The sequence below is a fragment of the Sorex araneus genome, chromosome 7, assembly GCF_027595985.1.
Source record: "Sorex araneus isolate mSorAra2 chromosome 7, mSorAra2.pri, whole genome shotgun sequence".
NCBI lineage: Eukaryota > Metazoa > Chordata > Mammalia > Eulipotyphla > Soricidae > Sorex > Sorex araneus.
The window spans coordinates 75,783,531-75,811,050 of record NC_073308.1 but is presented as its reverse complement, the minus strand read 5'-3'; the positions used below and the strand labels follow the sequence as shown (position 1 = coordinate 75,811,050).

The 27,520-nt window shown below is 54.6% G+C and overlaps 2 protein-coding genes across 6 annotated transcripts in view; one reads left to right on the top strand and one right to left on the bottom strand.

Moving 5' to 3' along the window:
* The window catches only part of SCLT1 (sodium channel and clathrin linker 1), a 49,631-nt gene extending 35,034 nt beyond the window's left edge, over positions 1 to 14,597 (bottom strand). For 2 of the 5 annotated variants that reach the window (XM_055144788.1, XM_055144792.1), the window contains exons 1-5: positions 14,494 to 14,597; positions 13,370 to 13,437; positions 5,464 to 5,522; positions 5,069 to 5,138; positions 2,265 to 2,320 (exon numbers count right to left, since the gene is read on the bottom strand). In XM_055144788.1, coding sequence (XP_055000763.1) covers positions 2,265 to 2,320; positions 5,069 to 5,138; positions 5,464 to 5,522; positions 13,370 to 13,437; positions 14,494 to 14,527 — 287 coding nt within the window. In that variant the 5' untranslated portion in view covers positions 14,528 to 14,597. Of the gene's footprint in view, positions 1 to 2,264; positions 2,321 to 5,068; positions 5,139 to 5,463; positions 5,523 to 13,308; positions 13,438 to 14,493 lie in introns of all 5 variants that reach the window. The other 3 variants (XM_055144790.1, XM_055144789.1, XM_055144791.1) reach the window with 3 other exon arrangements.
* A 3,077-nt stretch (positions 14,598 to 17,674) lies between these two features.
* Positions 17,675 to 26,340, top strand: C7H4orf33 (chromosome 7 C4orf33 homolog). Its single transcript, XM_055144653.1, has 6 exons — positions 17,675 to 18,077; positions 18,798 to 19,129; positions 22,649 to 22,709; positions 24,676 to 24,727; positions 25,099 to 25,298; positions 25,674 to 26,340. Exons 2-6 carry the CDS (start codon positions 18,949 to 18,951, stop codon positions 25,765 to 25,767), a joined length of 588 nt encoding a protein of 195 aa, XP_055000628.1. The 5' UTR covers positions 17,675 to 18,077; positions 18,798 to 18,948; the 3' UTR covers positions 25,768 to 26,340.
* Positions 26,341 to 27,520: the final 1,180 nt, after the last annotated feature.

The window sequence follows — 27,520 nt, the reverse complement described above, 5'->3', positions numbered from 1 at the left end:
CTAGACACATCCTCATGTGTGGGCACAAGCATTTTCCTCGTTTCACTCGAGCACTTGTCATCTGAGGCCCCAAACGGCCGACCTGCTTCCCCCGTCACACGAGAAAAGAGACATATCTAGAACCAGGCTCAGAATCTGTGGCCAAGAGAACAAATCAGAAAAACGTCAGGATTGGAAAACACCAGGGCTGCCTGCCAGCGGGGGTCTGCTGAGAGGACGGACACTCAGACCACGGACACTCAACCACACACACTCAGAACACACACTCAGAACACACACACTCAGGCCATACACACGCAGAACACACACACGCAGAACACACACACTCAGACCACACACACCCAGAACACAGACGCTCAGACCACACACACTCAGATCACACACACCCAGAACACAGACTCTCAGACCACACACACTCAGACCACACACACCCAGAACACAGACGCTCAGACCACAAACACTTAGAAGATACACACGCAGAACACAGACACTCAGGACACACACACTGAGAACACAGACACTTAGAACACAGACACTCAGAACACACACACTCAGAAAACACACATACTGAGAACACAGACACTCAGAACACACACACTCAGAACACAGACACTCAGAACACACACACTCAGAAAACACACATACTGAGAACACAGACACTCAGAACACACACACTCAGAACACAGACACTCAGAACACACACACTCAGAAAACACACATACTGAGAACACAGACACTCAGAACACACACACTCAGAACACAGACACTCAGAACACACACACTCAGAAAACACACATACTGAGAACACAGACACTCAGAACACACACACTCAGACCACACACACGCAGAACACACACACTCAGGCCACACACACTCAGAACACACACACTCAGGTCACACACACTCAGACCACACACACGCAGAACACACACACTCAGAACACACACACCCAGAAGACACACAGAGACCACACACACTCAGAACACACCCCTCAGAACACACCCCTCAGAACACACCCCTCAAAACACACACACTCAGAACATACACACTCAGAACACACACACTCAGACCACACACACCCAGAACACAGACGCTCAGACCACACACACTCAGATCACACACACCCAGAACACAGACTCTCAGACCACACACACCCAGAACACAGACGCTCAGACCACACACACTTAGAAGATACACACGCAGAACACAGACACTCAGGACACACACACTGAGAACACAGACACTGAGAACACACACACTTAGAACACAGACACTCAGAACACACACACTCAGAAAACACACATACTGAGAACACAGACACTCAGAACACACACACTCAGAACACACACACTCAGAAAACACACATACTGAGAACACAGACACTCAGAACACACACACTCAGAACACACACACTCAGAAAACACACATACTGAGAACACAGACACTCAGAACACACACAGTCAGAACACACACACTCAGAACACACACTCAGAACACACACATACTGAGAACACAGACACTCAGAACACACACACTCAGACCACACACACGCAGAACACACACACTCAGGCCACACACACTCAGAACACACACACTCAGGTCACACACACTCAGACCACACACACGCAGAACACACACACCCAGAAGACACACAGAGACCACACACACTCAGAACACACCCCTCAGAACACACCCCTCAGAACACACCCCTCAAAACACACACACTCAGAACATACACACTCAGAACACACACACTCAGACCACACACACCCAGAACACAGACGCTCAGACCACACACACTTAGAAGATACACACGCAGAACACAGACACTCAGGACACACACACTCAGAACACAGACACTGAGAACACACACACTTAGAACACAGACACTCAGAACACACACACTCAGAAAACACACATACTGAGAACACAGACACTCAGAACACAGACACTCAGAACACACACACTCAGAAAACACACATACTGAGAACACAGACACTCAGAACACACACACTCAGAACACAGACACTCAGAACACACACACTCAGAAAACACACATACTGAGAACACAGACACTCAGAACACACACAGTCAGAACACACACACTCAGAACACACACACTCAGAACACACACACTCAGAACACACACACTCAGAACACAGACACTCAGGCCACAGAAACCCAGAACACACACACTCAAAACACGCACACTCAGGCCCCACACACGAGCCCGCAGGAGAAAGAGCCCATGGCCACGGCCCTACCTCTCATTCTCCTTGATGACACTTCCAAGCTGTACTTTCATTCTCCCCAGCTCTTCCTGAAAGAATGAATATGGTTGCTGCATCATTTTTCTGACAATTAGAGCCATATTATACAGTTCACTTATATGCAAGAAATCAGATTCTATAAGACTTGTTATAATTATTTTTTCCTTCTAACACTTACCACCAAATATGGACATTTTATGACAGAGAGAGCACAATAGGATATTTATTTTGAAGATCATAAAAAAAGTTGCAGGATACATTGAGAATACTCATAATTGTAATTTCTATGATTTACAGATGGTTATAGAAAAACAAATGAAAGATATTCCTCAAGAAATACTAGTTGATCCATATACCTTAAATGTCTCCTTAATTCACTTTAGCTTAAATGAAGCCCCTATGAGTGTCTGCACTACAAGAAGTACACCATTAATGTAGAAAAGACTTTATTTGAGCAGTAATTTATTCACTATACCTGAATCACCTCCTTTATTATTAAACTATCACCCACCTGGCTGCCACCGTGAGCCAAGACGGTCACTGACCTGAACTGTCGTAGGAAAGATGCTTCTAGAAAAACCACCAGACCACAAAGGGAATCAGATGTAGGCACAGTGAATTCCCTCTCAGGAGAGAAAGGAGCTGCACAATTCTCACAGGAAAGAAGGAGCCTTTCGAGGAGGCGGAGGCCGGAGCAAGAGGCACATGAAGAGGTGAGGATGCCCAGCAGGGGGCTGGGGGACGCGCGTGGGAACCTATGACCTGTGCACGGCCCGCCTGGGGTGGCCAGGCCTGGGGAGGACCGGGCAGAGGCCGTGGAGGGGGAAACGCCCCAGGCCCCTGGTACGAGGGAAGCAGGAAGCAGTGGACGCTGCCTCCCAGCCGCGTGCGGGGAGAGGCTCCCGGGGTCCCGCTGTCCCTGAGGTCAAGCGAGGAGCAAACAGCCCGCCAGGCACAGGGAGAGACTCGGTGGCCGCAGGGGTGGCCCTTGGCCGTGCTTGGAGAGCTGGACGTCACGGAGACGATCATCCCCATATTATACTTAAAAAAAGAAAAGTCTTTAAAGGTTGCCAAAATGGGGGTCGGAGTGATAGCACAGCAGGCAGGGTGTTTGCCTTGCACATGATCGACAGGGGTTCGATCCCTGGCAACCCATGTGGTTCCCCGAGCACACTCCCCACCAGGAGTAATTCCTGAGTACAGAGCCAGGAGTAACCCCTGAGCATCGCCAGGTATGACTCAAAAAGCCAAAATGTAAATAACAAACAAAACCAACTGCTCACTGCATTTCCCCACCTTCACTATTAATGGCAAATTACATGTGAAGATTAAAAAAAGTTTCAAAAATGACAAACATTAGAAATTAAGTGTCTACCGGGGGCTGGAGTGATGTAACACAGCGGGTAGGGCATTTGTCTTGCACGTGGCCGACCCGGGTTTGATTCCCAGCATCCCATATGGTCCCCCGAGCACTGCCAGGAGTAATTCCAGAGTGCATGAGCCAGGAACAGCCCCTGTACATTGCCGGGTGTGACCCAAAAAGAAAAAAATAAAGAAATTAAATGTCTATCAAAATGGCTGATTAAGGAGATACCTGAATCCGATAAATCATAACAAGTTTAATTTCAAGATAACTAGCTATTCCATTTTATATCAAACCTCGTAGCAATTCTGAGAGAATGAATTCCGTAGAAACTCTACTTTCCCTCAACCTGAAAGGAAGCAAAGTGCCATTTGTACAAAGGAGAGCTTTCTATTGTTCTCTGTCAATCAGACAAGCTAAAAGACATTGTCACGCTGTTGCACATGACCACAGGCTCTGAAAGGCAGATGGTACAGACCAGGACATGGTGTGTAATCAAATCAGAACACCAATGGAAATAAATGCTTCTCTTTGAAATGTGGGTTGACGGAAGCACTGAAGGAGTTTATTCTGTTAGAGAACCGACCTTGGAAATGAAAGCACGAGAAATTCCAAATGCGATGAGGAGCCAAACCTTAATTTCAGAAGATGGACGGCATCATTCCTTCTGTCAAGTGGCACAGCACCCACTGACTAGTAAGTAGGAGATGCCAAGCTACCGCCGTCATCTCATCCAACTCTGCCCTGGCATTTATTTGAGCATCAAAAACTGAGCGCTGACTCGGGCGGAGGAAGGTAGGGGGTGGGGGAGGTGGGCCTCTCCTGCCGAGAAGGATGAGGAGAGAGTGAGAGACGGTTTCTCTTTCCCACCCCGAGTGGAAGGGAGCTGCAGGGGGCCGTGTCCACAGATCCTTCCCCGGCATCCCCCAGCCTCCTCCACTCGCTGCCCCGGACACAACGGCAGACACCCACTGGTCTGCCAACTCCCGCACTCCGGAAACCTCAGGGCGAGCGATTTCAGAAGAGCCAGCACAGCTCAAGTCCCGAAGCAGACCAACGGCAGCTCGAACCCCACAGACAGGCTGTCGGAAATCAGACGGAAAACCCGTCGGGTCGAATAAGCACAATAAAAACCTTCTGAAAGGATGTGAGATGGTTTGGGATTTTTCCAGGGGAAAATAAGGATGTAAACAGACAATAATTAAGAGATGGCTCTGCCAGATAGAAAGAGCAAGGACAGAGAGAAGAACTAAAATAGCTACACTCACACACACACACACACACACACACACACACACACGAACCAAGAACTGAATGACTACAACTAAATATTTACTTCCTCATTAATGTTTTGGGAAAGAAAGAAAACATAATTCACTTTTCCTTTTTCTATTAATAAAATACTACGAAGCCTTTGGAAACTCAGACTCTATACCTGGTGATACTGCAGCTGCACAGTGAGCTCCCGTTGACAGTTTTCATATTCAGCAATAAGAGGAGCAAAACTAAGAGAAAGAAGCACACAATAAAAATCGGGCACATTCTGTTTAACAAAGACACGAAGGAAACAACTTGCGCAGCAGAGTCTGAGGTTGCGCCGGGCCAGGAATCAGTCCATTCCCCCTCCCCTGAACCCGGCGTTCACAGCCTCAGCGCAGGGTATCCTGGCCTACGGGGCCTGCGCTGTGGGCTGGCCTGCGCCTCACGGGATGGGGACACTGCACAGTGGCGAGGACGATCCTTCCAGAGAACCCCCCCCCCCCCCCGCTGGGCCATAACAGACAGACTCTAACAATGATCAGGAAAGTGCTCTTTTCTGCAGCCCCTCACCTCTGGTCAGTCACTGAGATCTCTAAGGCGTCAGCTCCATCGCCTCTCAAGGCCGCTTTCTGGAACACAAACACCGCGTCTTAAAATGTTCTTTCCTACCATTCTAGCCAAAACAGACAGCAGGTTAAAACTAAGCGCAACTAAACATTTTTATAAACACAGGCAAGTCTATAATGCAATTTATGAAAGGAAAACTTAGCATCCCAACTGGTGTTAAAAGTAAGTCTGGTGAATTCTAACACACGTACCTCATACACAAATTTGATCAAAATTCTTTTTTCTGGGGGGGCCAAACCTGGCAGTTCTCAGGGCTTGTTCCCGGCTCTGTGCTCCGGAAACTCACCTGGTGTGCTTGGGGGCCATGCGGGGTGCTGGGGATCAAACCCGGGTCGGCTGCACGCAAGGCAAATGCTCTGACCGCTGTGCTAACGCTCTGGCCCCCTTGTCAGACTTCCCTAATGTTTCTGAGTTTTCTGGCTAAGAAATAGTAAGTACTGTCTTCAACAAAAACCCTTTTGAGGCTGGAGCGATAGCACAGCGGGTAGGGTGGTTTGCCTTGTGTGCGGCCGACCCGGGTTCGATTCCCAGCATCCCATATGGTCCCCCGAGCACTGCCAGGAGTAATTCCTGAGTGCAGAGCCAGGAGTAACTCCTGTGCAGTGCCAGGTGTGACCCCAAAAGCAAAAACAACAACAACAACAACAAAATCTTTTATTTTAGGCACTGCAGTTTATAACACTGCTAACGGTATGGTTTCTTGCATTAAACATTTCAGCTCCACACCCAACAGTTTGATAAAGAATATACCTGTAGAAGTCTACGCCAACTATATTCTCCTCCACCCCGCCCCCCGTGCCCCCCTCCACACACACACACACACACACACACACACCCCTGGTGGTGGTAGTCAGGTCAGGATTTCCTCCTGGCTCTGAGCTCAGGATCACTCCTGGGGGCTCAGGGGAACACTCGTGGGCCGGGGCCAAAGCAGGGCCTGTCCTGTGCAAGGTGAGCCCCTACCCGCGTACCACAGCTCCAGGCCCTCGACCATCTTTGTGGTGGGACACTGGGAAACCCTAAAACACTGCTTCAAATCCAGTAACAGTACAAGATTCTCACCATCCCCGTCACAGCTGCACTTCAATGAATACTGGAATTTCTAGCAAATGCAACTTGCTCAGGGAAAGTGGGGTGGGTAGAAATAACACTAGGTTAAACAACAAATTGATCATTTACCTAGAAAAGTCTACATGTCATCTAGCAAATACAAGACCAGATATATCACTTAACTTAAAAGGCAGCTTTCCTAAGGAACCCACAACAGGAGAAAAAATACTCTGGTCCCATAACAATAAAAGGCAGGACCGTAAGCAAAAGAAACACAAGCTGCTGCAATCACTTCGCTGAAAATGGGCCGAAGGTCAGAAAACACACCTGCTCAGTCAGGCCCCAGAGGCCAGGGGTCGGGGCGGGCATACCAGAGGCCCACGGGTTGGGCCGGGCAGTATTAGAGGCTCATGGGTCAGGGTGGGCAGTACCGGAGGCCCAGGGGTCAATGTGGGCAGTACTAGAGGCCCAGGGGTCAGTGTGGTCAGTGCGGTCAGTACTAGAGGCCCAGGGGCCGGGGGCAGTACCAGAGGCCCCGGGGTCGGGGCGGGGAGCAGTGGGGGCCAGGAGCGGCTCTGACTCAGCTTCCGGGAGAAGTCTTCCCATGCTCTCTCCCGTCCCGGCCCACCCCTAGACGTCCAGCACCAGGAAATGGCAGCGTCCACTCATGATTCGTAGGCGTGGGGTCACAAGGGCCCTGCCTTTCTAGCTGGCTCCTCTGCTAAGGGACAGTCTGTGGGACTCCTTCTCGCGACCCCGGGTGCACTTCTGCCGTGCTGTAAGCACACCCTGTGCGTGTGCCCGTCAGTCTCTGGCTCTGCCGAGGGCGCTGCTCTCCCTGCAGACGCCGCCCGGGGAGAAAGCCGCCGGCCCCAGGGCCTCGGGCGGTCCTCTCGGGCACTGGCCGTTTTCTACAGTGACTGTCCGTCTGCGCGTCCACAGGCAGGACGAACTTGCCTCTGTGTGAGCGGCGGGCACGGAGCAGTCTGCCTGGGCCCGGGTGGGCATTATCTGGAAACAAAGTCGGGTACTTTTTCTTTCCCTACTCTGAGTAATACTCTCCTGGCAACATGCTGGCTAAGCCTTGCGCGGGTTCCGAGCGGGTGTTTCTGGCCTTGACGGGAAGACTGTTAGCTGACGTGAAGACCGCCTTCCTCTGCACCGAGATCGCGACAGCGTCAGAGCAGAGACGACCGATCAACACACAGCTGCCTGGCCCCAGGGCCCTCCCATCACCTCTCGCGACAGCCACAGCCTCACCCCGAAAACCACAGCGTTCTGTACTTCTCTAAATTTGTCATTTCGGGAATGCCACAGATACGGAATCCATCAAGCACCGAGAGTAAAACCTTCCAGGACTGGCCTCCCTCTCGTCAGCAGACCCTCGCAGAAAACTGTCGCATACACTAATCTTTCCTTCTTATTCTAGATCATGACATGGACAGCTCGTCCAGTCTGGCCCCCCGTCCACGGAAGGGCAGTGGGTTGCTTCCAGTTGGGTCTATCAAGGAAGAAGGTGCTGTGGGTATCTACTGCACCTTAAAGTAAGTCCATTCAAGCTCTCATTTCTCTACGTACGCCAGTGCTCGGACGCTGGGTTTGCTTTCTACAGAAACCACCGAGTGTTTTTCCAAAGAAGCGAGTCACACTCCACCAGCAACGCACAGTGACCCAGCGTCCCGCTCGCGGGCTGGCACTTGGGTCCCGCTGGCTGGGCTGCCTGACAGGCTGTGGGAGCGCAGAGACGCTGAAGCTCTACCGAGGGGCTGGGACAGCCCCTGGAGACAGACGGAGACGCGCAGGCGTGATGACGGAGCATCCCGGCAGGGCTGCCAGGGTCGTCGGCCAGGAAGCAGGGGGTGCGGGGGGGGGGGGGGGAAGATGCTGCCCCCCAGTCTGAGCGGGAGCAGAGGGCGGCTGCAGGGTGGGAGGGGAGGGGAGGGGAGGGCGTCCATCGAAACTGCTGGCCCGCAGAATAATAAACGAACCACGCAGGCCACATTCCGGGCTAGTCTGTCAACAGCAACAATATAAAAGTGCTTGTGGGGAGGGTCCCGCCGGGCAAGGCGCAGGGGACGGAGCCCGGGCCTCTCCCCCTGGGCCCTCTCAGCCCGTCTCCTCAGTCCGAGCCATGCCAAAGCCCGGCTCTGACGACGGCCGAGGGTTCGCTTCCTCGCGCTCGCCGGGCCCTAAGCCAAAGTCTCCTCCACCTACTGCCACCACGGTCACGGCAGCCCTATTCCTACGAATCTGTTCCTGGTCGCCTTTCCCTAGTTCCACTAGCTCCAAACTCACCGTCCCGGAGTTTCCAGTGCCGGCCGTGTGAGCGAGTGCTGGGGTCACGAGGCCGTTCACATCTGACGTAACCACTGCACAGCTGATCTGGGAGTGGAGTTGGCAAAGTTTCCCGTAAGCATTGTTGGGTCCCGAAGACCCTGGTTTCTCCGCGCTGTTGGGCCTGACCCTCAGGCACGAGCAGAGCCGTGGACAGAGACGAGGCCGAGGCCGGCTGTGTCTCTCCTCCAGCAGGGATGCTGAGACCTGCCCAGCGGGGCACGGTGGCTCGGTCCCCACTGGCGGGCCGTGTCCCTTGGGGAGAGGGAAAGATGCCAGAGCGTCCGAGCAGGGGGCAGGTGTGGCCACCGAGGCAGCTCGCCCTCCAGCTGCAGGGACGAGGACTCCTTGGTGCAGCCGCTGACGGGTCCAGGGGGCAACGGGCTCCGGCAGCGGGAGGCACCGACGGCCCAGATGCTGCCGCCGGTCGCTGTTCGTGGAGAGGGGAAACAGGCAGCACGGACCCGGCGGGAAGGACACAACCGTCACGCCACCAACATCAAACGTTCTACCACAAAGCTACACACAAGGTGAGGGAGAAGTCACAAACCAGAAGCTCTCTGTGTCCTAATAAGCAAAATACAGAACAGAAAACCCGAGAGCAGGAACAAACAAAGCACACACCACCTCGCGAACAGGGAGGGGACAGACAAAGCAACGGCGAGGTGTCGTCTGTACCAGCCCCGCTGGCAAGGACCGAGCCTGGCAACCCTGCGGCAGTCACACCAACGCTCCCCCGGGGGACTGGAACCAGAGCACCGCCCCCTCCCAGCTCTCGGGCGGTTTCCAGCAAACCCGAAGAGGAGAGCACGCCAACTTCCGGGGTGCAGCCTCAGGAACCCCGCAGGGGTGTGAACGGATACTTAGTCAAAAACGTGTTTAAGAGCAATAGAATAAATGAAAGCACAGGCTAAACCGAAGTGCTCTTTCAGAGGAGACTGGGCCAAGGGACCGCGCGGTAACAACGCAGCTGGCGGGGATTGCAGTGCACACCTGCTGTCCGTCCTGCTGCAACCCAGAAGAGAAGGCTGACGGCGGGAGAGACAGTCCGGGGGGGGGGGGGGGGGCGTTGGCCTTGCATGCTGCCTGCCCGGGCTCGACCTCCAGCACCCCGTACGGTCGGTTCCCCGAGCCCCGCCAGGCGCATCCCCAAGCACTGCCGGGTGTGCCCCCAAAATGAAACAGGACAAAATAAAGAGGGCACATTTTGCAAAAACTCACACACTGTGTGCCATCAATTAAGTTTTAAAACTTGTCAAATGATACAACTATTTTGGCTCTGAGCGTCTGTAGTATTGACAAACAATGGGCTCTTGGTGGTGGGGTGATCAGAACGGGGTGGGCACACGGTGAGGAGAGGCGCACACTCACTCTTCTGCGAGGTTTTATTTCCTTGAAACACCAGCACACCCGGCAAGCAGGAGAGCGGGGACACAGCTGCGCGAGGGCCACAGGGGCAGGCTTCCGCTCCCTTCTACCGGTACAAGGTCTGAAAGGTTTCTTAAAAACAGGAATATATACAAAAAGCGTTTGGCATCATTCCTAATACATCAGAATCTTAGCTCTACTACGCAGGAAGCTACTGGCTAGCCAAGGCACACCTGGCAGGCCCTCAGCAGCGGGAGAGATCAGCTCTGCAAAGGCAAAACCCAAGGGTGCTCGTGGCTCCAGCGGGACCTCGACGGGGACTGGCGGCGAGGAACGGCCCGGAGAGGAGACGGGAGGCGCAGAGCCAGTGCATCAGCAGAGCCTCGGCCTGCGGGAGCCGAGTCCTGGGCACAGGGCAGGGAGGGGCGGGGAGTCAGCGGGCGCGGCCGGGGCGGCGATGAGTGAAGAGAGAAGTGACGGTTTAGTTTCCACCGTTCAAACACCAGTCAAAAAGCTTTCTGGAGCCACTAATTACTCCAAGTTTGAAAATATGACTTCTCAGATTTCAGATTTTATGAAAGCACAATAAAAGCAAACTATCAACGCTATGACTGAAGGCTAAGGATGGGTCCCGTTTTGCAAAATAAAGATTCAACCTCTCACAAACCTCACACCTATGGATTCCATGTTCCCGCTATAGTTCTTTTCCATTTTTTCTTTTTGGGTCACACCCGGCAATGCACAGGGGTTAGTCCTGGCTCTGCACTCAGGAATTTCTCCCGGCGGTGCTCAGGGGACCATATGGGATGCTGGGAATCGAACCCAGGTCAGCTGCGTGCAAGGCAAACGCCCTCCCTGCTGTGCTATCACTCCAGCCCCAATCTTTTCCTTTCAATCCACACCATGACAGCACCATCCGCGAACGACCATAATCCCTGTGTCTAACACGGTATCTGACAACGGGTGAAGGAGCGAGAAATAACTGCTTCCAGGCTATTTAAAACAAAAATTCTTCCAAAGAAACTGAGCACCTTCGGAGCTTATTAAACCCAATCCAAACCCTACCCCCCTCCCAGGGCGCAGAGCGTGGGGGCTGCCTAACACTCCCCGTGGCTTCTCTGAGGGTGTCCAGCGCAGCGGACAGCCTGTCCTTCTTCCCCGAGACGCTCCCTCTTCCTCATCACGCCCCCAGCCCCTCGGGGGGCCCTGGCTCTGCCCCCGGCTGCTCTTCACTTGCAGGACACCCCACACCCTCCGGTTCTGCGGCTCTACTTCTCTTCCCACACAGGGCTTCTAGGTTCATAAGGTGGAAAAATACGCCCTTTATACAGCTATTTAGGATCTGTCTCATCTCTCTTTTAAAATTAGTCTTTACGTTTCCGTGGAGCAGCAACTTTATTATTTACAAATCTTTCTACCAGGTAGCCCCTGGCTCAATGCCTTCCAAAAATATGATATTCAAAAACTGCTGCTTAAGGTACGATCTGAGTATACTAAACCACAGCTATAATCAATAGTCATTGCTATGGAAATACAAACCAACGGCAAGTTACTGTAAAAGCTATGATTCTATAAGGAAATCAAAACGTAAGAAAAATGTGCAAACACTGAAGCATTTGGCAATCCCTTTCCACTAGACAGTAAAACTTTAATTTTTTTAAATTCATTTTTGAAGATTTTAAAAAAAATGGAATCACCATGAGACAGTTACAGAGCTGCCTGTGACGGGGTCTCCATCCTACCATGTCCAACGCCTGCCTCTGCTTCACCAGCACAGGCCCCACCTTCCCCCGCCGGTACCCCGGTTTCCCTCCTGTCAACCCCGACCCCACCCCGAGTCTGTTCCTTCCTGCTGGCTCTGGCCCGAGGTGGCCCTCCGGAGGGGTCGGTGGCAGCGCACTGTACAAACGGGCACTGCTATGTGTCCTACTTAGGTTCTGAACGTCTGATTTTTGCCTCAGCCTTTAATCGGTCATCCCTGACAAATGCAACGAGCGCCATTTCCTTCCCTCTTCCTCTGGAAGACAGCCAAGAGCAGGCGGCCGGTGCGTCGTACTGCTCACATTCCCAGGGTGCAGCAAGGCATCCTGGTGTCTCTCGGAGAAGAGGGTCTGCACCCTTGGCCCAGAGGCCGGCACGCCCTGCGGAAGGACAGCTCTGAGCGCCTCTCCTCCCAGGGAAGCGGCCACTCCGGGCAGTCAGGGCGATAGGAACCGCAATCCCAGGCTTGCCCGGACGACACTGAAGTCCACACTGCATGTCCAGTAGTGGACACATGTGTGCTGGCCTCTTAGTCCCAGAGCACACTCAGCACAGGCATGTACTCAAGGGCTGTGGGACAGAGCCTGCTGGGCGATGGGTGCGGGTGTAGGGGAGCCTGCTGGGCGGTGGGTGCGGGTGTAGGGGGGCCTGCTGGGCGGTGGGTGCGGGTGTAGTCGGGAGCCTGCTGGATGGTGAGTGCGGGTGTAGGTGAGGAGCCTGCTGGGCGGTGGGTGCGGGTGTAGTCGGGAGCCTGCTGGGCGGTGGGTGCGGGGTAGGTCACTGAACAATGCACCTGCCCTTCCAGAATGGTCCCTGCCTTCCCTGGATTCACACTTCGGGAATTATTCCATCCTTCCTCCCTTTCGTTTCCAGGTTATTTCCCTGCTGTACCCCCCCAACCCCCGAACATTTTTAAACCTCCCTGAAGTTGGGATGGTTCTCCTGACATCACCCCATCCTGCACCCTGCTCTCTGTAAGAAGGCCCACAGTTCCAAACTGTTTCCCCTAGGACACGGTTTAGGTTTGCACCTAAATCTGGTATCTTGGACCGCATTTCTCTGCTACTTCCAAAGAAACACACTCTGGTTTGTCAAGCTACAATTCTGGAAAAAAAAAGGTGGGGGATACACATATGTATGGATAAAGAATTTGTAATCATCGCAGAAAACAAGCTTTCTTATAACAAGCAAGAGTGTACGCAGATTTCAAAGTGCTACAGACAAGTTCGCATGTGACTAACCCTATAAACCCTATAAACCCTACTTTGCACTTACCTTTGATGGGGAGAGGTCCAACCAAACCCGAACCTAGTCTGTCAGATGTTAATTTCCATACCTGGAGATCTGGACAGTGGCTTACATTTTCCGTTAGATCCCGCCCAAGAACTTCCTGCAGCTGTGGTTCTGAAACAGAGAGGAAAACCAGTCTGCAAGCCATCAGGTCACTAGCTGACACAGCGCGGGGTCTACACTGAGTGCCCAAGGAAAAGGAGCCAGCAGCGGGACGAGCAGCCCCTGCTGGGCTGGCCTGGCCACCACCCCTCCCCAGGGACCCGCGGTGGGTGACGGCCTGTAAGGAACCGAGGCTTCAGGGTGTGGTGGCTCAGGCAGCGGGAGACGGGGGCGGTCCTGCAGGCCACTGGAGGCCCGAGCCCTGGCCCGCTGGGCGCTTAGTCCAAATGCCTGCGCCAGACCCAAACCCTGCCGGTGCTGGCCTCCTCCTTCGAGTCCGCACTTGCCCGGCCCCGCACCTGCCCGCGCCTGGACCTGCCCGCACCCGACTTGCCCGTACCCGCACCTGCCTGGCCCAGCACCTGCCCGCACCCCGCACCTGCCCGCACCCCGCACCTGCACGCACCCCACACCTGCCCGGCCCTGCACCTGCCCGCACTCTGCACCTGCCGGCCTGCCTGCCCCGCACCTGCCTGCCCCGCACCTGCCCGCACCCCGCACCTGCCCGCACCCCGCACCTGCACGCACCCCACACCTGCCCGGCCCTGCACCTGCCCGCACTCTGCACCTGCCGGCCTGCCTGCCCCGCACCTGCCTGCCCCGCACCTGCCCGCGCCCGCACCTGCCGGCCCTGCACCTGCCCGCGCCCGCCCCGCACCTGCCCGCGCCCGCACCTGCCCGCGCCCGCCCCGCACCTGCCGGCTCCGCACCTGCCGGCCCCGCACCTGCCCGCGCCCGCCCCGCACCTGCCCGCCCCGCACCTGCCTGCCCCGCACCTGCCGGCCCGCACCTGCCCGCCCCGCACCTGCCGGCCCCGCACCTGCGGGCCCCGCACCTGCCGGCCCGCACCTGCCCGCCCCGCACCTGCGGGCCCCGCACCTGCCGGCCCGCACCTGCCGGCCCGCACCTGCCCGCGCCCGCCCCGCCCGCCGCGCGCCCCGGTCCCGCCGGCTCCCTCGGGCCGGCTCCCCCGCCTCCCGGGCCCCGCGGCGCAGCCCCGCGGCCTACCCGGCTCCCGCCGCGCCTCCGCGTCCGCGTCCATCGCTCCCGCCCGCCGCCACTTTGAACGCGGAGCCCGCGCCGCTCCTTGGAGACGCCGCCGCCGCCGCCGCCCCGGCGCTTCCGCGGGCCCCGAGCGCCATTGGCTGAGCGGCCTTGGGGCGGGGCCACGGGCGGAAGCCAGGGGGCGGGCCCTCTAGAGGCGGGGCCCGGCGCAGCTTCCGCCCGGGGTTCCCAGCCACGCCCCCGGAGGCGCGGGAGGGCGGGGCGCGGGGCCAGGCGGGGCGCGCGCCGGAGCTGGGAGCCCGCCGGCCTCTGTCCCTGGGTCCTCCGGAGGGACGGCCCGGGAGCCTGCGCGCCAGCTGCCTCAGCCTGCACGGGCAGCTCGCGGGGTTCCGTGTAAAGAGTCATTCTGCCTGGCAGAAAAATTCCCGGTTTTTTCTTTTTTCTTTTTCCCCCTTTCTTCCTTCCTTCCTTCCTTCCTTCCTTCCTTCCTTCCTTCCTTCCTTCCTTCCTTCCTTCCTTCCTTCCTTCCTTCCTTCCTCATTTCTTTTTCTTTCTCCTTTCCTTCCTTCCTTCCTTCCTTCCTTCCTTCCTTCCTTCCTTCCTTCCTTCCTTCCTCATTTCTTTTTCTTTCTCCCTTCCTTCCTTCCTCTTTTCTTTTTCTTTCTCCTTTCCTTCCTTCCTTCCTTCCTTCCTTCCTTCCTTCCTTCCTTCCTTCCTTCCTTCCTTCCTTCCTTCCTTCCTTCCTCTTTTCCTTCCTTCCTTCCTTCCTTCCTTCCTTCCCTTCCTTCCTTCCTCTTTTCTTTTTCTTCCTTCCTTCCTTCCTTCCTTCCTTCCTTCCTTCCTTCCTCTTTTCTTTTTCTTTCTCCCTCCCTTCCTTCCTTCCTTCCTTCCTTCCTTCCTTCCTTCCTTCCTTCCTTCCTTCCTTCCTTCCTTCCTTCCTTCCTCTTTTCTTTTTCTTTCTCCCTTCCTTCCTCCCTCCCTCCCTCCCTCCCTTCCTTCCTCCCTTCCACTTTCTTTCTTTCTTTCTTTCTTTCTTTCTTTCTTTCTTTCTTTCTTTCTTTCTTTCTTTCTTTCTTTCTTTCTTTCTTTCTCTTTTCCTCTCTTTCTCTCTTTCTTTCTTTCTTTCTTTCTTTCTTTCTTTCTTTCTTTCTTTCTTTCTTTCTTTCTTTCTTTCTCTTTTCCTCTCTTTCTCTCTTTCTTTCTTTCTTTCTTTCTTTCTTTCTTTCTTTCTTTCTTTCTTTCTTTCTTTCTTTCTTTCTTTCTTTCTTTCTTTCTTTCTTTCTTTCTTCTTTCTCCTTTCTTTCTGTTCATCTCCACTGCCTAACCCTCCAGCTATCCAGGATCAATGCGAAATAACACATTTAGATAGAAGACTCAGGATTCTGCTTACCCTACGTGTTTCTCCTTGGGGCTGCCTTGCGTTTGCTGCAGCCTGACTCTCGCTGCCCGGGCGGGGTGTTCCCTCGGGGTTCATGCTCTCGGGTCACCATCAGATCCCTTTGCGTTTCTCCCAGGCCCCTGCCAGCAAGCCGGAAGACAGCGGGGGTGAGCAGAGGAGATAAGCTGGAAGCCTAAGACGGCTCGTGGAGGGGAAGTGAGAAGGGCAGGGAAAAAGGCACAGAACATGCTTAGCCATTATCCAGCCACTGTTTCCTGCTCTCACATCTGATGGGTTTCTACAGTCAAGAAAACCCTTAAAAATATTCGTTTCTTCAGTAAGTTGACATTGAGCATTCAGCACTAGGTGGGCAGCATCATGAAGAATGCAAGGTTAGAAATTTAAGCTAGGTAAGTGAAATGAGTCTGAAAGAGAGGGACAGACATAGAGGGACTGCACTCATCTGTGGAGTGTAGGGTAGCATCACATGAGGCTGACACCCAAGGACAGTAGATACAAGGGCCAGGGGGATTGCCCCATAGCTGGAAGCCTGCTTCATGAGTGGAGGGGAGAAGGCAGGTGGAATAGAGAAGGGATCACTAAGAAAATGATGGCTGGGGGAATTAGTCGGGATGGGAGATGCATGCCGAAAGTAGATAATGGACCAAACATGATGACCTCTCAGTGTCTGTGTTGCAAGCCATAATGCCCCAAAGTAGAGAGAGAGTATAGGGAATATTGTCTGCCATGGAGGCAGGGGGAGGGTGGGAAAGGGGGATATACCGGGGATATTGGTGGTGGGGAATGTGCCCTGGTGGAGGGATGGGTGTTTGATCATTGTGAGATTGTAACCCAAACATGAAAGCCTGTAACTATCTCACGGTGATTCAATAAAATAAAATTAAAAACAACAACAACAACAACTTTAAACTAGGGTCAGGACTAGTTAGCACTGGTATGACTAGATGCCACCTTTGCCCAGTCTTAATAACTCATACTTATCTTACCGTCCCGGAGAGGCCTGGCCTGGAACTGGGAGCTCTCTTTCTAGGTGTGTCTCTTGTTTTGGGAATTATTGTAGTAGATGACACAAACACCTTTATTTTGAGGGTCTGGCACGGTGTTGCTAAGAACTTGGGTGGCGGAGTTCTAGAACACACCCATCCCATGCCTCAGAAACTACCCACTGAGGTACAACTTGTTTCAGAATCCTGCCATAAAGTCATTTTTATAAAACAAAACCGATGGGCTAAAACAAACACAAACACTCTTTTCCAGAAGTTCATTATAAGCAGAATCCATGTAGGCTGAACTGCAGGACATTGCCAGTTTACTGCAATATCATCCCGTTTAGCTTCCTGCTTTTCCTGGAAGTGTATGACAGTGCCCCGTACCCGGGTACTACCTGCAGAGGGGTGCAGGCAGGATGGCCTCCCCCCAGCGCAGGCCCTCTGGCCCATTTGGGGTTTGGCTGCGGTGACAGAACCCTTGCAGAATTGAATTCCAGATGCAGTAAAAATGTAATAGAGTCATTTTATTATTTGGAGCTGTAAATGATTGCCCATCCCAGAGATGCTTACAGTTTCATGCATGAGCATGTTATGAGTTTCTATCGGAACTGACTTAGAAACCCGGAGTCCGTGAGGTTTGGAGTGAAAAGTGGAAAGAGAGGGGGCTGAGCAAAGCCGCAGTGGCCAGCGAGAGCGGCCAAGCTGACCAGGCTGTGCGTCTCCAGGGCGTGCCTTTGCGGTTTCTGCACCCAAGGGCCAGGAAGAACGTCACGAGCAGCGTCCGGTTGGTGTCAGGAGCTGCCCCGTGCAAAGAAAGCGAAGGCCCAGCGGGCTCTCAGCGCTGGCGCGGGTGGGGCCCGGCGCGGGGGCGGACAGCTGGGCAGAGTGGACGCCGCCGGCCGGTGTCCGCGCGAAGGCCTGCTGCGCGCTGACCGTGCGTTGGCGGCACCCGGCCCGGCCCCGCGCACTCGCCACTGGCCCCGGCAGGCCCCGGACTGGGGCGTCCCCGCGCGTCCAGGCGCGTCCACTCGGAGCGGCACCCGGGCACCCGGGCGGGGCGCTGCAGACCCGACCCAGCCGAACCGGGACGATTTCGGCGCCCCGTGGGGCGGGGGGGAGGGGAGTCGGGACTCGGTCCTGCCGTCTGGTCCGCTGCCCGCTGGCCTCGGCCCAGGCCCTCCCGCCGAGGTCGCTCCCGGGTAAGAAGGGCAGTGCCGGGCACGGAGGAACCCGAGACGGACGTGGGCAGCGCTGGCGGCCAGTGCGCGCAGCCGGACCGCGGCCCCCTAGAGCCTCCGCAGGGCGCTGCCCAGGGGCGGTCCAGCTTCCCGCTGGCCTCTGAGGAGCGCCAGGAAGGGCCAGTCCCAGGAGCGGCTGGAGGGAGCGCGGCCGGCGCCCAGCCCTAGCCCAGCCCGGGCCCGCCCCCCAGGGTCCACCCCACCAGCACTTCCAGCGGCCTGCTGTCTCCTTCCCTCTTCGCCCCCAGCAGGCCCCCTGCAGCTAAGCCCAGGCCGGGGCTCAGGCGTCCGCTTTTGCACCGGTGCTGGGCCATTCCAGCCAAGAGCAAAAAATGCAAATACTGCTCCTACCCAGTGGACTTCGTCTGGTCCAAAGGTTAAGCGGCAGCTGCAGTTCCTGACTCCCTCCCTGGGAAGAAGGAGCGCGGGGGACGGTTGAATCCTGGAAATGTCCCAGATGGAAGCGTTTAGGAAGTCAGCCCAGTCCCGGGAAGACGGGGGCCACAGAACCGGGTCCCAGCCAACACCAAACCAACAGGCACTACCTGTCACTCTGCCAAGTCGATGCTCTCTAGAGCAAAGGAAAGATAAATATAGTCCCCAGGGCGCTGAGTGGTCCCGCATTTACAGCCTAACAGCGCAGGACCTTTGCACTGACTTCCTGCTCTTCTCCTCTCCCAGGAGGCATCGGGCTTGAAGCTGCTGGACCGTCACCTCCTTTGTGTGGGGTTCCCGGGGCCCTCTGACTTCCAGAGCCGCGTTTAGCCTCGCTGCCAGCCGACCGCAGCCAGGTCGTCCCGGGGCACAGACAGGGTCGAAGCCCGGATCCCACATGGAGTTCAGGATCGCACACACGTGGGACGGCTCTCCCGTGGAGCACGAGCCCGCCTGCGTGCGGCTGCAACCCCGGAGTGCAGGGGTGCTGCTGGAGGTCACCGCCCCGCTCTTCAACGACCCTCCCGCCCCCGCTGGAGCCCCGGGGCAGCCCTTCAGTGGGCTGTGGGACTATGAAGGTGAGTGGGCGCGCGCCACTGCAGGGCCAGCCCCCCCCCACGCGCACACACACACACACACACACACACATGCAGACATACACACACACACACGAACACACACGCACACACATGCGCACACACACGCGTGCGCGCACACATGCACACACACACGCACACACGCACACACACACACATGCAGACATACACACACACACGAACACACACGCACACACATGCGCACACACACGCGTGCGCGCACACATGCACACACACACGCACACACGCACACACACACACATGCAGACATACACACACACACGAACACACACGCACACACATGCGCACACACACGCGTGCGCGCACACATGCACACATACACGCACACACGCACGCACACACACACACACACACACACACACACACACACACCAGGCTGCCCGCCGGGCCCTGCACAACTCTCCTGCCAGTCTTTCCACCACTGGTCGGACTCCAGCCAACCCAGCGGACCCTGGGCCAGGGCAGTCGCGGCCCAGATGGCTTAGGTCCCGTCGTCGGTCCTTGCTTCTCTTACTCCCCCGCGCCCCAACCCAGCGTTGCTCGGGTTACTCCTGGCGGTGCTTGGGGGACCTTATGGGATGCCAGAGCTTGAACCTGGGTTTTACTGGATGAAATGCCTTTTTTTATTGTTTTTAAGTCGGAGCACTGTGGTTTACAGTACTATGTCGTCTTCCGCCCACCCCTGTCTCGGGACCCCCTCCCCAATCTCCCACTGCACCCCAGCCCTGGGTGGGCCCTGCTCTGTAGGCCAGCTCTCAGGCCCCGTCGTCTCCGGCCATTGTTGTCCCCTGCTTTGCTCCGTGATGGCCTGCGTCTGAGGGACCATGCTGTGGTGCAGCTCTCCTGCTGGCTGGCAGCTGGACGCGTCCACCCCCCACTGTGTTGTACCGCAGGCTCTGTCTTTTCCGTGGTGGAGGACTGTCCCATTGTGCAAGCAGACTCTGGTTTCTTTTTTCTTCTTTTTTTTTTTCTTTTTGGGTCACACCCAGTGATGCTCAGGGGTTACTCCTGGCTTTGCACTCAGGAATTACTCCTGGCGGTGCTTGGGGGACCATATGGGATGCCGGGGATCGAACCCGGGTCGGCCGCGTGCAAGGCAAACGCCCTACCCGCTGTGCTATCGCTCCGGCCCCTTTCTTTTTTTTTTTTTTCTGCTTTTCGGGTCACACCCAGCGATGCTCAGGGGTTACTCCTGGCTCTGCACTCAGATATTACCCCTCGAGGTTCTTGGGGGACCATATGGGATGCCGGGGATCGAACCCAGGTCAGTCACATGCAAGGCAAACACCCTACCCGCTGTGCTATCGCTCCGGCCCCTTTCTTTTTTTTTTTTTTCTGCTTTTCGGGTCACACCCAGCGATGCTCAGGGGTTACTCCTGGCTCTGCACTCAGATATTACCCCTCGAGGTTCTTGGGGGACCATATGGGATGCCGGGGATCGAACCCAGGTCAGTCACATGCAAGGCAAACACCCTACCCGCTGTGCTATCACTCCAGTCCCGGAATCTGGTTTCTTGTCTTTTTTTTTTTTTCTTTTTGCTTTTTGGGTCACACCCGACCATGCACAGGGGTTAGTCCTGGCTTATGCACTCAGGAATTACTCCTGGCGGTACTCGAGGGGTCATATGGGATGCTGGGAATTGAACCTGGGTTGGCCACGTGCAAGGCAAACGCCCTCCCCGCTGTGCTATCGCTCCAGCACCTGGACTCTGGTTTCTTAATCCAGCAACTGGCCTGGACACCTGAGCTTCTTCCAGATCTCGGCTGCCATGAACAGTGCTGCCGTGGTCTGTGACATGTTCACAAGGGCGGCCGTCTGTTTTCCCGCCAGCTCCTCCCGCAGATCTGGGACCCACCTAGCCGGCCCTCACTCACCTGTGGCCGCTCGTAATCCCGTTTCCGTTCCCCATTTCCCAGTCTGAGTGCCTGTCTGGCCGAGGGAGAGACTCGACTGGCTCTCCCGGCCCCTCGCCCCTCTCTAGGAGGGTTGCTGTGCTCCTGAACGTTTCTTGATTTCAGCATTAGCACCCACCCGCCGTGTCCCGGCCAGCTACCTCTTCATCGTCTTTCACGGCACTGAGTCCCCCAGATAGTCTTTTAGCCTCAAGTTCATCTTTCATTTGGGAGCCAGTATGGTTTCTAAAATAAAAGACTGGGGTTTTTTTTTTTTTTGGTTTGTTTTGGGGGCAACATCTGGCAATGCTCAGGGCTCCTGGCTTTGTGCTCAGGGGCTACTCCTGGCAGGCGTTGGTGATGCGGATTGAAACAGGGTCAGCCATCTGCAAGGCAAGTGCCCTCCCTGCTGTACTGTCTCCACCACTTGGCTACTTTAGAGCCTTTTTGGAAGGGCAAGCTTGCCCTTCTGATGTGATCTCCATCGACAGCGTACCCCGGTCCAGCCCTTATTCTTCCTTTCCTCACTTCCTCCTCCGCCTCGTTTTGTCCAGCAGGATAGAACTGCGTGTGCTCTGTCACGGAGGCGAACCTTGTTCACCCGGTCCCTGACCCGGCTAGGCCGACAGGGGCCTTGGTCCCCAGCACTCCCTAGGCCCGGGGGCTGAGAGGCTGTGTCCTTTCTCCCCCGACTCCCCCGCGTCTCTCCGTGCTGACATCTGCACCAGTTTTCCACGATGTGTCTTATTAGCTTGCGAACTAATCAAGGTGATCCCAGAGTCAGGTAGAGTGTTTAACACAAAGAAGCTGCAAAAATGTTTGTAAGGTGATGAAGGAATAAGATGGAAGGTTTCTCCAGAGAGGACAGACCTGTATGTGTATATGTATGTGCACACACATAGGTGGTGGAGGTGGGGGGAGGGAGAGAGAGAGAGAGAGAGAGAGAGAGAGAGAGAGAGAGAGAGAGAGAGTGAACACTAATTCAGGTCATTTCTCCTTTCGGGCTCTGCTCTGATGACAATCATTGTGTTATTTTCCCGGTTGCTGATTATTCCTGGAGAGCAAAGGCCTCACAAGTGTATGCGGAATGTGGATTTCTCTACAACCTCACATGCACACAAGTTTATTAATTTTTTCAATCGACGACAGTCTGGCACGGGAGATAATTAATGATGATGAGTTTCCTATATATTTCCCCTTCCAGGCCGTGTCTAATTTATTTTCTTTGTCCCTTTTGCTATTGGAGAGTATTGGAGTTGGATAAACAGATAGCAATCACAAATTGGCTCTTACTGATTTATTTTCTGATCGTTCTATCTGCCATTTCTTTAAGTTTTTTTGGAGCAAGCAAAATAAAGTAAATTTGTTATGTGTCTAAGGGGGCAGGTTGGGGTTGGGAAGGAACTGGGAAATTTGGTGGAGGGTAGGTCACCTCAGTGGTGTTGGAACACTAAATGCCTGAAACAACTTAATTATGAACAACTTTGTGAATCATGGTGTTTTAATAAAAATGCATAGCTTATTTTATATTTTAAGGAATAAACAAAATATTTAAGACTTTTTACTATACTTTATCTTTTTCCAAAGTTGTGGAAGCATTTTTCTTGAATGACCTGACTGAACAGTATTTAGAAGTTGAGCTTTGTCCGTAAGTATAAAGCATTTTTCCTAACTAATTCCTATACAATTTGAATAAATTATTATTTAGGTGTGTCATTTGATTAAACACTTTTTTAGAGGGATCCTAACTTGAATTAATTTGAGTTATATATAATTATATTTTGAGAAAATGTATAATTTAAAATGTGTTTAAAATGTATGCTGTAAATATTTAAAAATTCTATATTGAAATTAATTTCATTTTACCATGGTAGTTGGTTATTCTAAAACTTTGAAAGAATTATTTTCAAATAATGAAAAATTGCAAAGCAGAAACTCTTGCTTTCTTTAGAATTTGTATCACATATTAACTATTCAGAAATAAAGAAAGACAGTGATAAATTGAGGGTGCTTTTGAGCATGTTTCCTTTAGGGAAATTTTTGAATGGCCAGATTAAACTTTAAATAATTTCATATGTAACTATTATGCATTCATGTATTTTTCCTTTATCATTCATTTATTGAGCACATACTGTGTTGTTTTGCACACAGCACTGGGGTAAAGACTAGGAAGACTGAGTTTTCCTGGACTCACTAAAATATCACAACCCGAACACTCTCTTCAGGTTGAACCTTGCCCTGTGGAGCCCTTTTCACCTGTTGGCACGCTTTCTTTGTCTGTGGGTTTGAAAATATCAGTTTATACCTACCTCCCGTCTAAATATAACACAACTTAAAATTGTAAAATACTGAATCGTAACATTTTTCATCGCCGTGTTTATTGGCGGTGACATTTAAGTCCCTCTTAGCATCTCGTCTCCTCTGGTCTTGTCCCTCTGTAGCCTGGCAGAAATGCGAAGCCGTTTATTTCAGTGGGATTTTAGCCATCACGTTCTTTCCCTCACTTTGCTTTCTTGCCAACTGGAATTTGGGAAGTCTGGCCATTCATGTTTACATTTTTTCAGAAGAGTCATCACATTCTCTGTTGCGTAAGCTTTCAATTAATGTGCCACATTGTTTTACTGAAAAGCCCAGGGACCTTTCCCAGCCCGTGGCGCGGGCGGGGAAGCTCCGGCCACAGACTGTGGCTAAGCTGGAGGCCGGAGGACTCAGCTCCGCAGCAGTCGGAATCGCATCCTTTGTGTTAATGATGCGGGAGGACAGCATCCACCTCTTGGCTCCAAACGATGGCTCCAGAGGACAAGACAGGAGTTTGATTTTCTCTAACTAGGAAACCACACACCACCATTACGTATAAAAACACCGACCCTGGGAGTGAATTTTGAGAGTGCTGCTGTGAGGGTTGCTTCCTGGGTGTCCCGAGGAGGCCCTGGGCCCACGGTGATCCTCACTCAGGCCACCTGGCCGTGGGTCCAGCGTGGGGGCTTGAGGTTGGGGTGCCGCCTGGGTCCTGCAGGGGCCCCGGGTCACACCAGCACTGCTGGGGGGCTCCCAGCACTGCATCCAGCACTGCTCAGGGGTCAGAACTTCTTGTCTGAGCGCTGCAGAGGGGTGCACACACGCACACAGCTCTCACACACAAAGACACACAACTCACATATGTATTCATACACACGACTCACAAACACAGGGACACACAACTCACACACACAGATTCATACATACAACTTACAGATTCACACAAGCTCATACAGCTCACACACACACAGCTCATACACTCACTCACACACATGGAGACTCACAGACACACACAGGCATACACACACAGGCCTCAGGACCCGGAAGCCTGGCGCCAGCTGCTATGCCGGGCAGTGGGGCCCGCTGGCCGCTCCCCCTGCCCCAGGGATGGCCCTGGGGGGTTGGAGCTGAGTGACTAGCATGCGCGTAAAGGAGGGCAGCTGGGAAGCAGTGTCTGCCCCTCTCAGGTGCTCAGGGCGCTGCTCCTGTCAGGTGCTCAGGGCGCTGCTCCTGTCAGGTGCTCAGGGCGCTGCTCCTGTCAGGTGCTCAGGGCGCTGCTCCTCTCAGGTGCTCAGGGCGCCCTTTCCCGTTGACAGCCACGGGCAGCACCTGGTGCTCCTCCTCTCCGGAAGAAGGAACGTGTGGAAGGTAAGTGAGACTGTGCGACAGACCCCCGGAGTCTAAGGCCCGCGCACGCACACACGCACCACAGGCACCTCTCTACTCTGATGCCGTGAGCCCCAGTCACGCCTGCGTACGCGTATACACAGACACACACGGCGGTGCCCACGCGGACACACACCTGGGGTACGGGTGCACGCACAGCACTCACATGCACACACCACAGACACCTCTCTACTCTGATGCCGTGAGCCCCAGTCACGCCTGCGTATGCGTACACAGACACACACGGCGATGCCCACGCGGACACACACCTGGGGTACGGGCACGCACAGCACTCGCACGCACACCCTGTGTGGGCGTGAGCCCGAGCTCCCGTGTGCTTCTCCTCTGTGCAGCAGGGCCTTCCCCTGCCCTTCCGCGTGTCCCGGCGGGAGACGAGCTGGGAAGGCGAAGCCCACCTTCCCTGGAGCTACTTCCCCGCGGGTGTGAGCAGGTTCAACGCCTTTGCCATCCACGGGTCGGCGGCCGGGAGGCGCTACGAGGCGCTGTACCCGGTGCCTCGGCGGGACCTGCGGCCGGGACAGACGGCCGACTTGTGAGTGGCTGGGGAGGGCGTCCTGGGGGGCCTCGGGCACCTCCCCCCAGAAACCATGGGCGCCTGCCCTGCGGTGGCCTGTGGGAGCCCTGGGACGGCCCCCGCCACGCTGGCAGGTGGGGGGGGGGGCAGCGGGGCAGACAGGAGCCTGAGCGGCCTGCGGTGCCCTGACAGACGGGCTGCAGTCAGTCGGAGAGTCTGAGGGTCAGCGCGGTCTCGGGGCTTCCCTTCGGGGGTCCTGGTGGTTCAGCCTGTGGGGTTACCATGGAGACCTGGGCCAGGGGCAGCACCTGGCTCTGAGCAGCCGCAGGCGGGGCCCTGCCCCCGGAGACGCTTCTCACGGCCGCCCGCCCTGCTCCCCCCGTCTCTGCACAGCCACCGCCTGGAGTACTTCCAGCCGCTCAGTTTTAACTCGCTGCTCGGGGAGGAGTGGAAGCAGCCGGACTCGGACCTGTGGCCTGCGGCGTAGATGGCCTCGCCGTTGCCCCCTCGCTGCCTCCCACAGGAGGCCTGTCCACAGCCTGTCCCCATGGGCCGCTCTGGCCGGACAGTGTGCGAAACAGCGAGAAGCAGGACGTTCGCTAGCTCTTCTGTCGGAAGGTGAGGACGGTGCTGGAGCCCCCTGGTTCTCGTGCCCTGTAGCCCCGGGGCCCCCCGTACCCCTCGGCTTCATCTGGTCATCTGTTCTCGGACACCTGAGCTGCTCCTAGGTCCTGGCTATCGGATCGCAAATGTCCTTTCTCAGTCGCGTCTGGGGCCCTGAGGAAGGCGCTGAGAAGGGAGCTGCTGTGCATATGCAAACGAGGTTCTTAGATTCCCTGAGAAGGAGAGCGGACATTTCCCTGCCGTGACGGAGGGTGTGCAGATGTCTCCCTTCGTCCTGAAGCCGGCAGACGGGCGGGGAGCAGGACTCTGCGGTGTCTGCTGCAGTGCAGGTCTGAGCTTGGAGCCCCCCCCCCCCCGCCCCTGCCAGCCTCCGGAACACAGCTGTGCCCGGGTCCCTGCCGTGGCCTGAGCCCTCTGCAGCGAACCAGCTCGCCCACACTCGGGCGGCTCTGCTGCCTCACCCACGGGCCTGGCTGCTGCAGGGCCTCGTGCAGAAGTGACACATGCCAGCTTCCTCCACAGAGGGGCAGGACGTGCCACATCTCAGGTCGGCGAGACGTGGACGCAGCGCTCCCTGGGTTTTCTCTGAAACGGTGCTTTTTTGGAATCGATTATGGAATCGATGCTTGAGCTGACACGCTGACGACGTCAGTGAGGACACACGAGGCGGAGGAGAGGGCTGAGTTCCCGGCAACTGTCACCCCGGATTTCCTCCCTGCACACATGTTCCCCGGGGATGAACTAAACAACTCAAGTCATTTCTCAAATTTAGGAAAGGACTCAGTGCAAACATCTATAATTGTCAGCAATGTGAAACGGTTCCCTTTTAACAGGTCTGACTTGGGGGGAAACTCCAAATGATAACAGTGAGTTTTTGTTGAAATATTGAAGGTTATTAAAGTAGCAGCCACTTCTCTGGACTGTGAACTAAGCAACAGCCCCACGCCGGCCGAGAAGAGGAAATATCCCTCTTTCCCGGTTGTTTCCCATTTTCAGGGAGAAACGAGGTGTGGCGTCCACAATACTATGAGGCGTGGGAAGGGGGATGAGGGGAAAAAATAAAAAGGAAAAAGGGAAGAAAAAAAAGAGTTATGTACTTGGAGCAGTGGGGCTACATATCTCTTCATTCTCAGCAATGGAAAACTAATTATCAAATGCTTCCTTGGTAGTAGGGCTGTCTTTCTTGGGGGAAACTCCAACAGCAATAGTGAGTTTTGTGTTGAAATATGGAACGTAATCAAGGTAAAGAGAAAATGAAGTGAAATTCATCAGTTATACAGTTGGGAGTGGGGGGGTATGGGCGGGGGGTATACTGGGGTTTTTGGTGGTGGAATATGGGCACTGGTGAAGGGTTGGGTGTTTGAATATTGTATAACTGGGACATAAACCTGAGAACTTTGTAACTTTCCACATGGTGATTCAATAAATATTAAAAAAAATTAAAATAAAAAAAAATAAATTTTTTTTAAAAAAAGGAATCCAGTACTTGAGGGAGCTAGAGTGATAGCACAGCAGGTAGGGCATTTGCCTGGTAGGCAGTCGACCTGGGTTCAATTCCCACCATCCCATATGGTCCCCTGAGCACCGCCAGGGGTAATTCCTGAGTGCAGAGCCAG

What these genes read in the sequence shown, in the direction of transcription:
- C7H4orf33 (XM_055144653.1), top strand. Translation starts at nt 18,949, where the DNA reads ATGGAGTTCAGGATCGCACACACGTGGGACGGCTCTCCCGTGGAGCAC. An exon ending in TTAGAAGTTGAGCTTTGTCC is followed by an intron (nt 22,710 to 24,675) that starts GTAAGTATAAAG and finishes TCCCGTTGACAG; the next exon opens with CCACGGGCAGCACCTGGTGC. An exon ending in CCGGGACAGACGGCCGACTT is followed by an intron (nt 25,299 to 25,673) that starts GTGAGTGGCTGG and finishes GTCTCTGCACAG; the next exon opens with CCACCGCCTGGAGTACTTCC.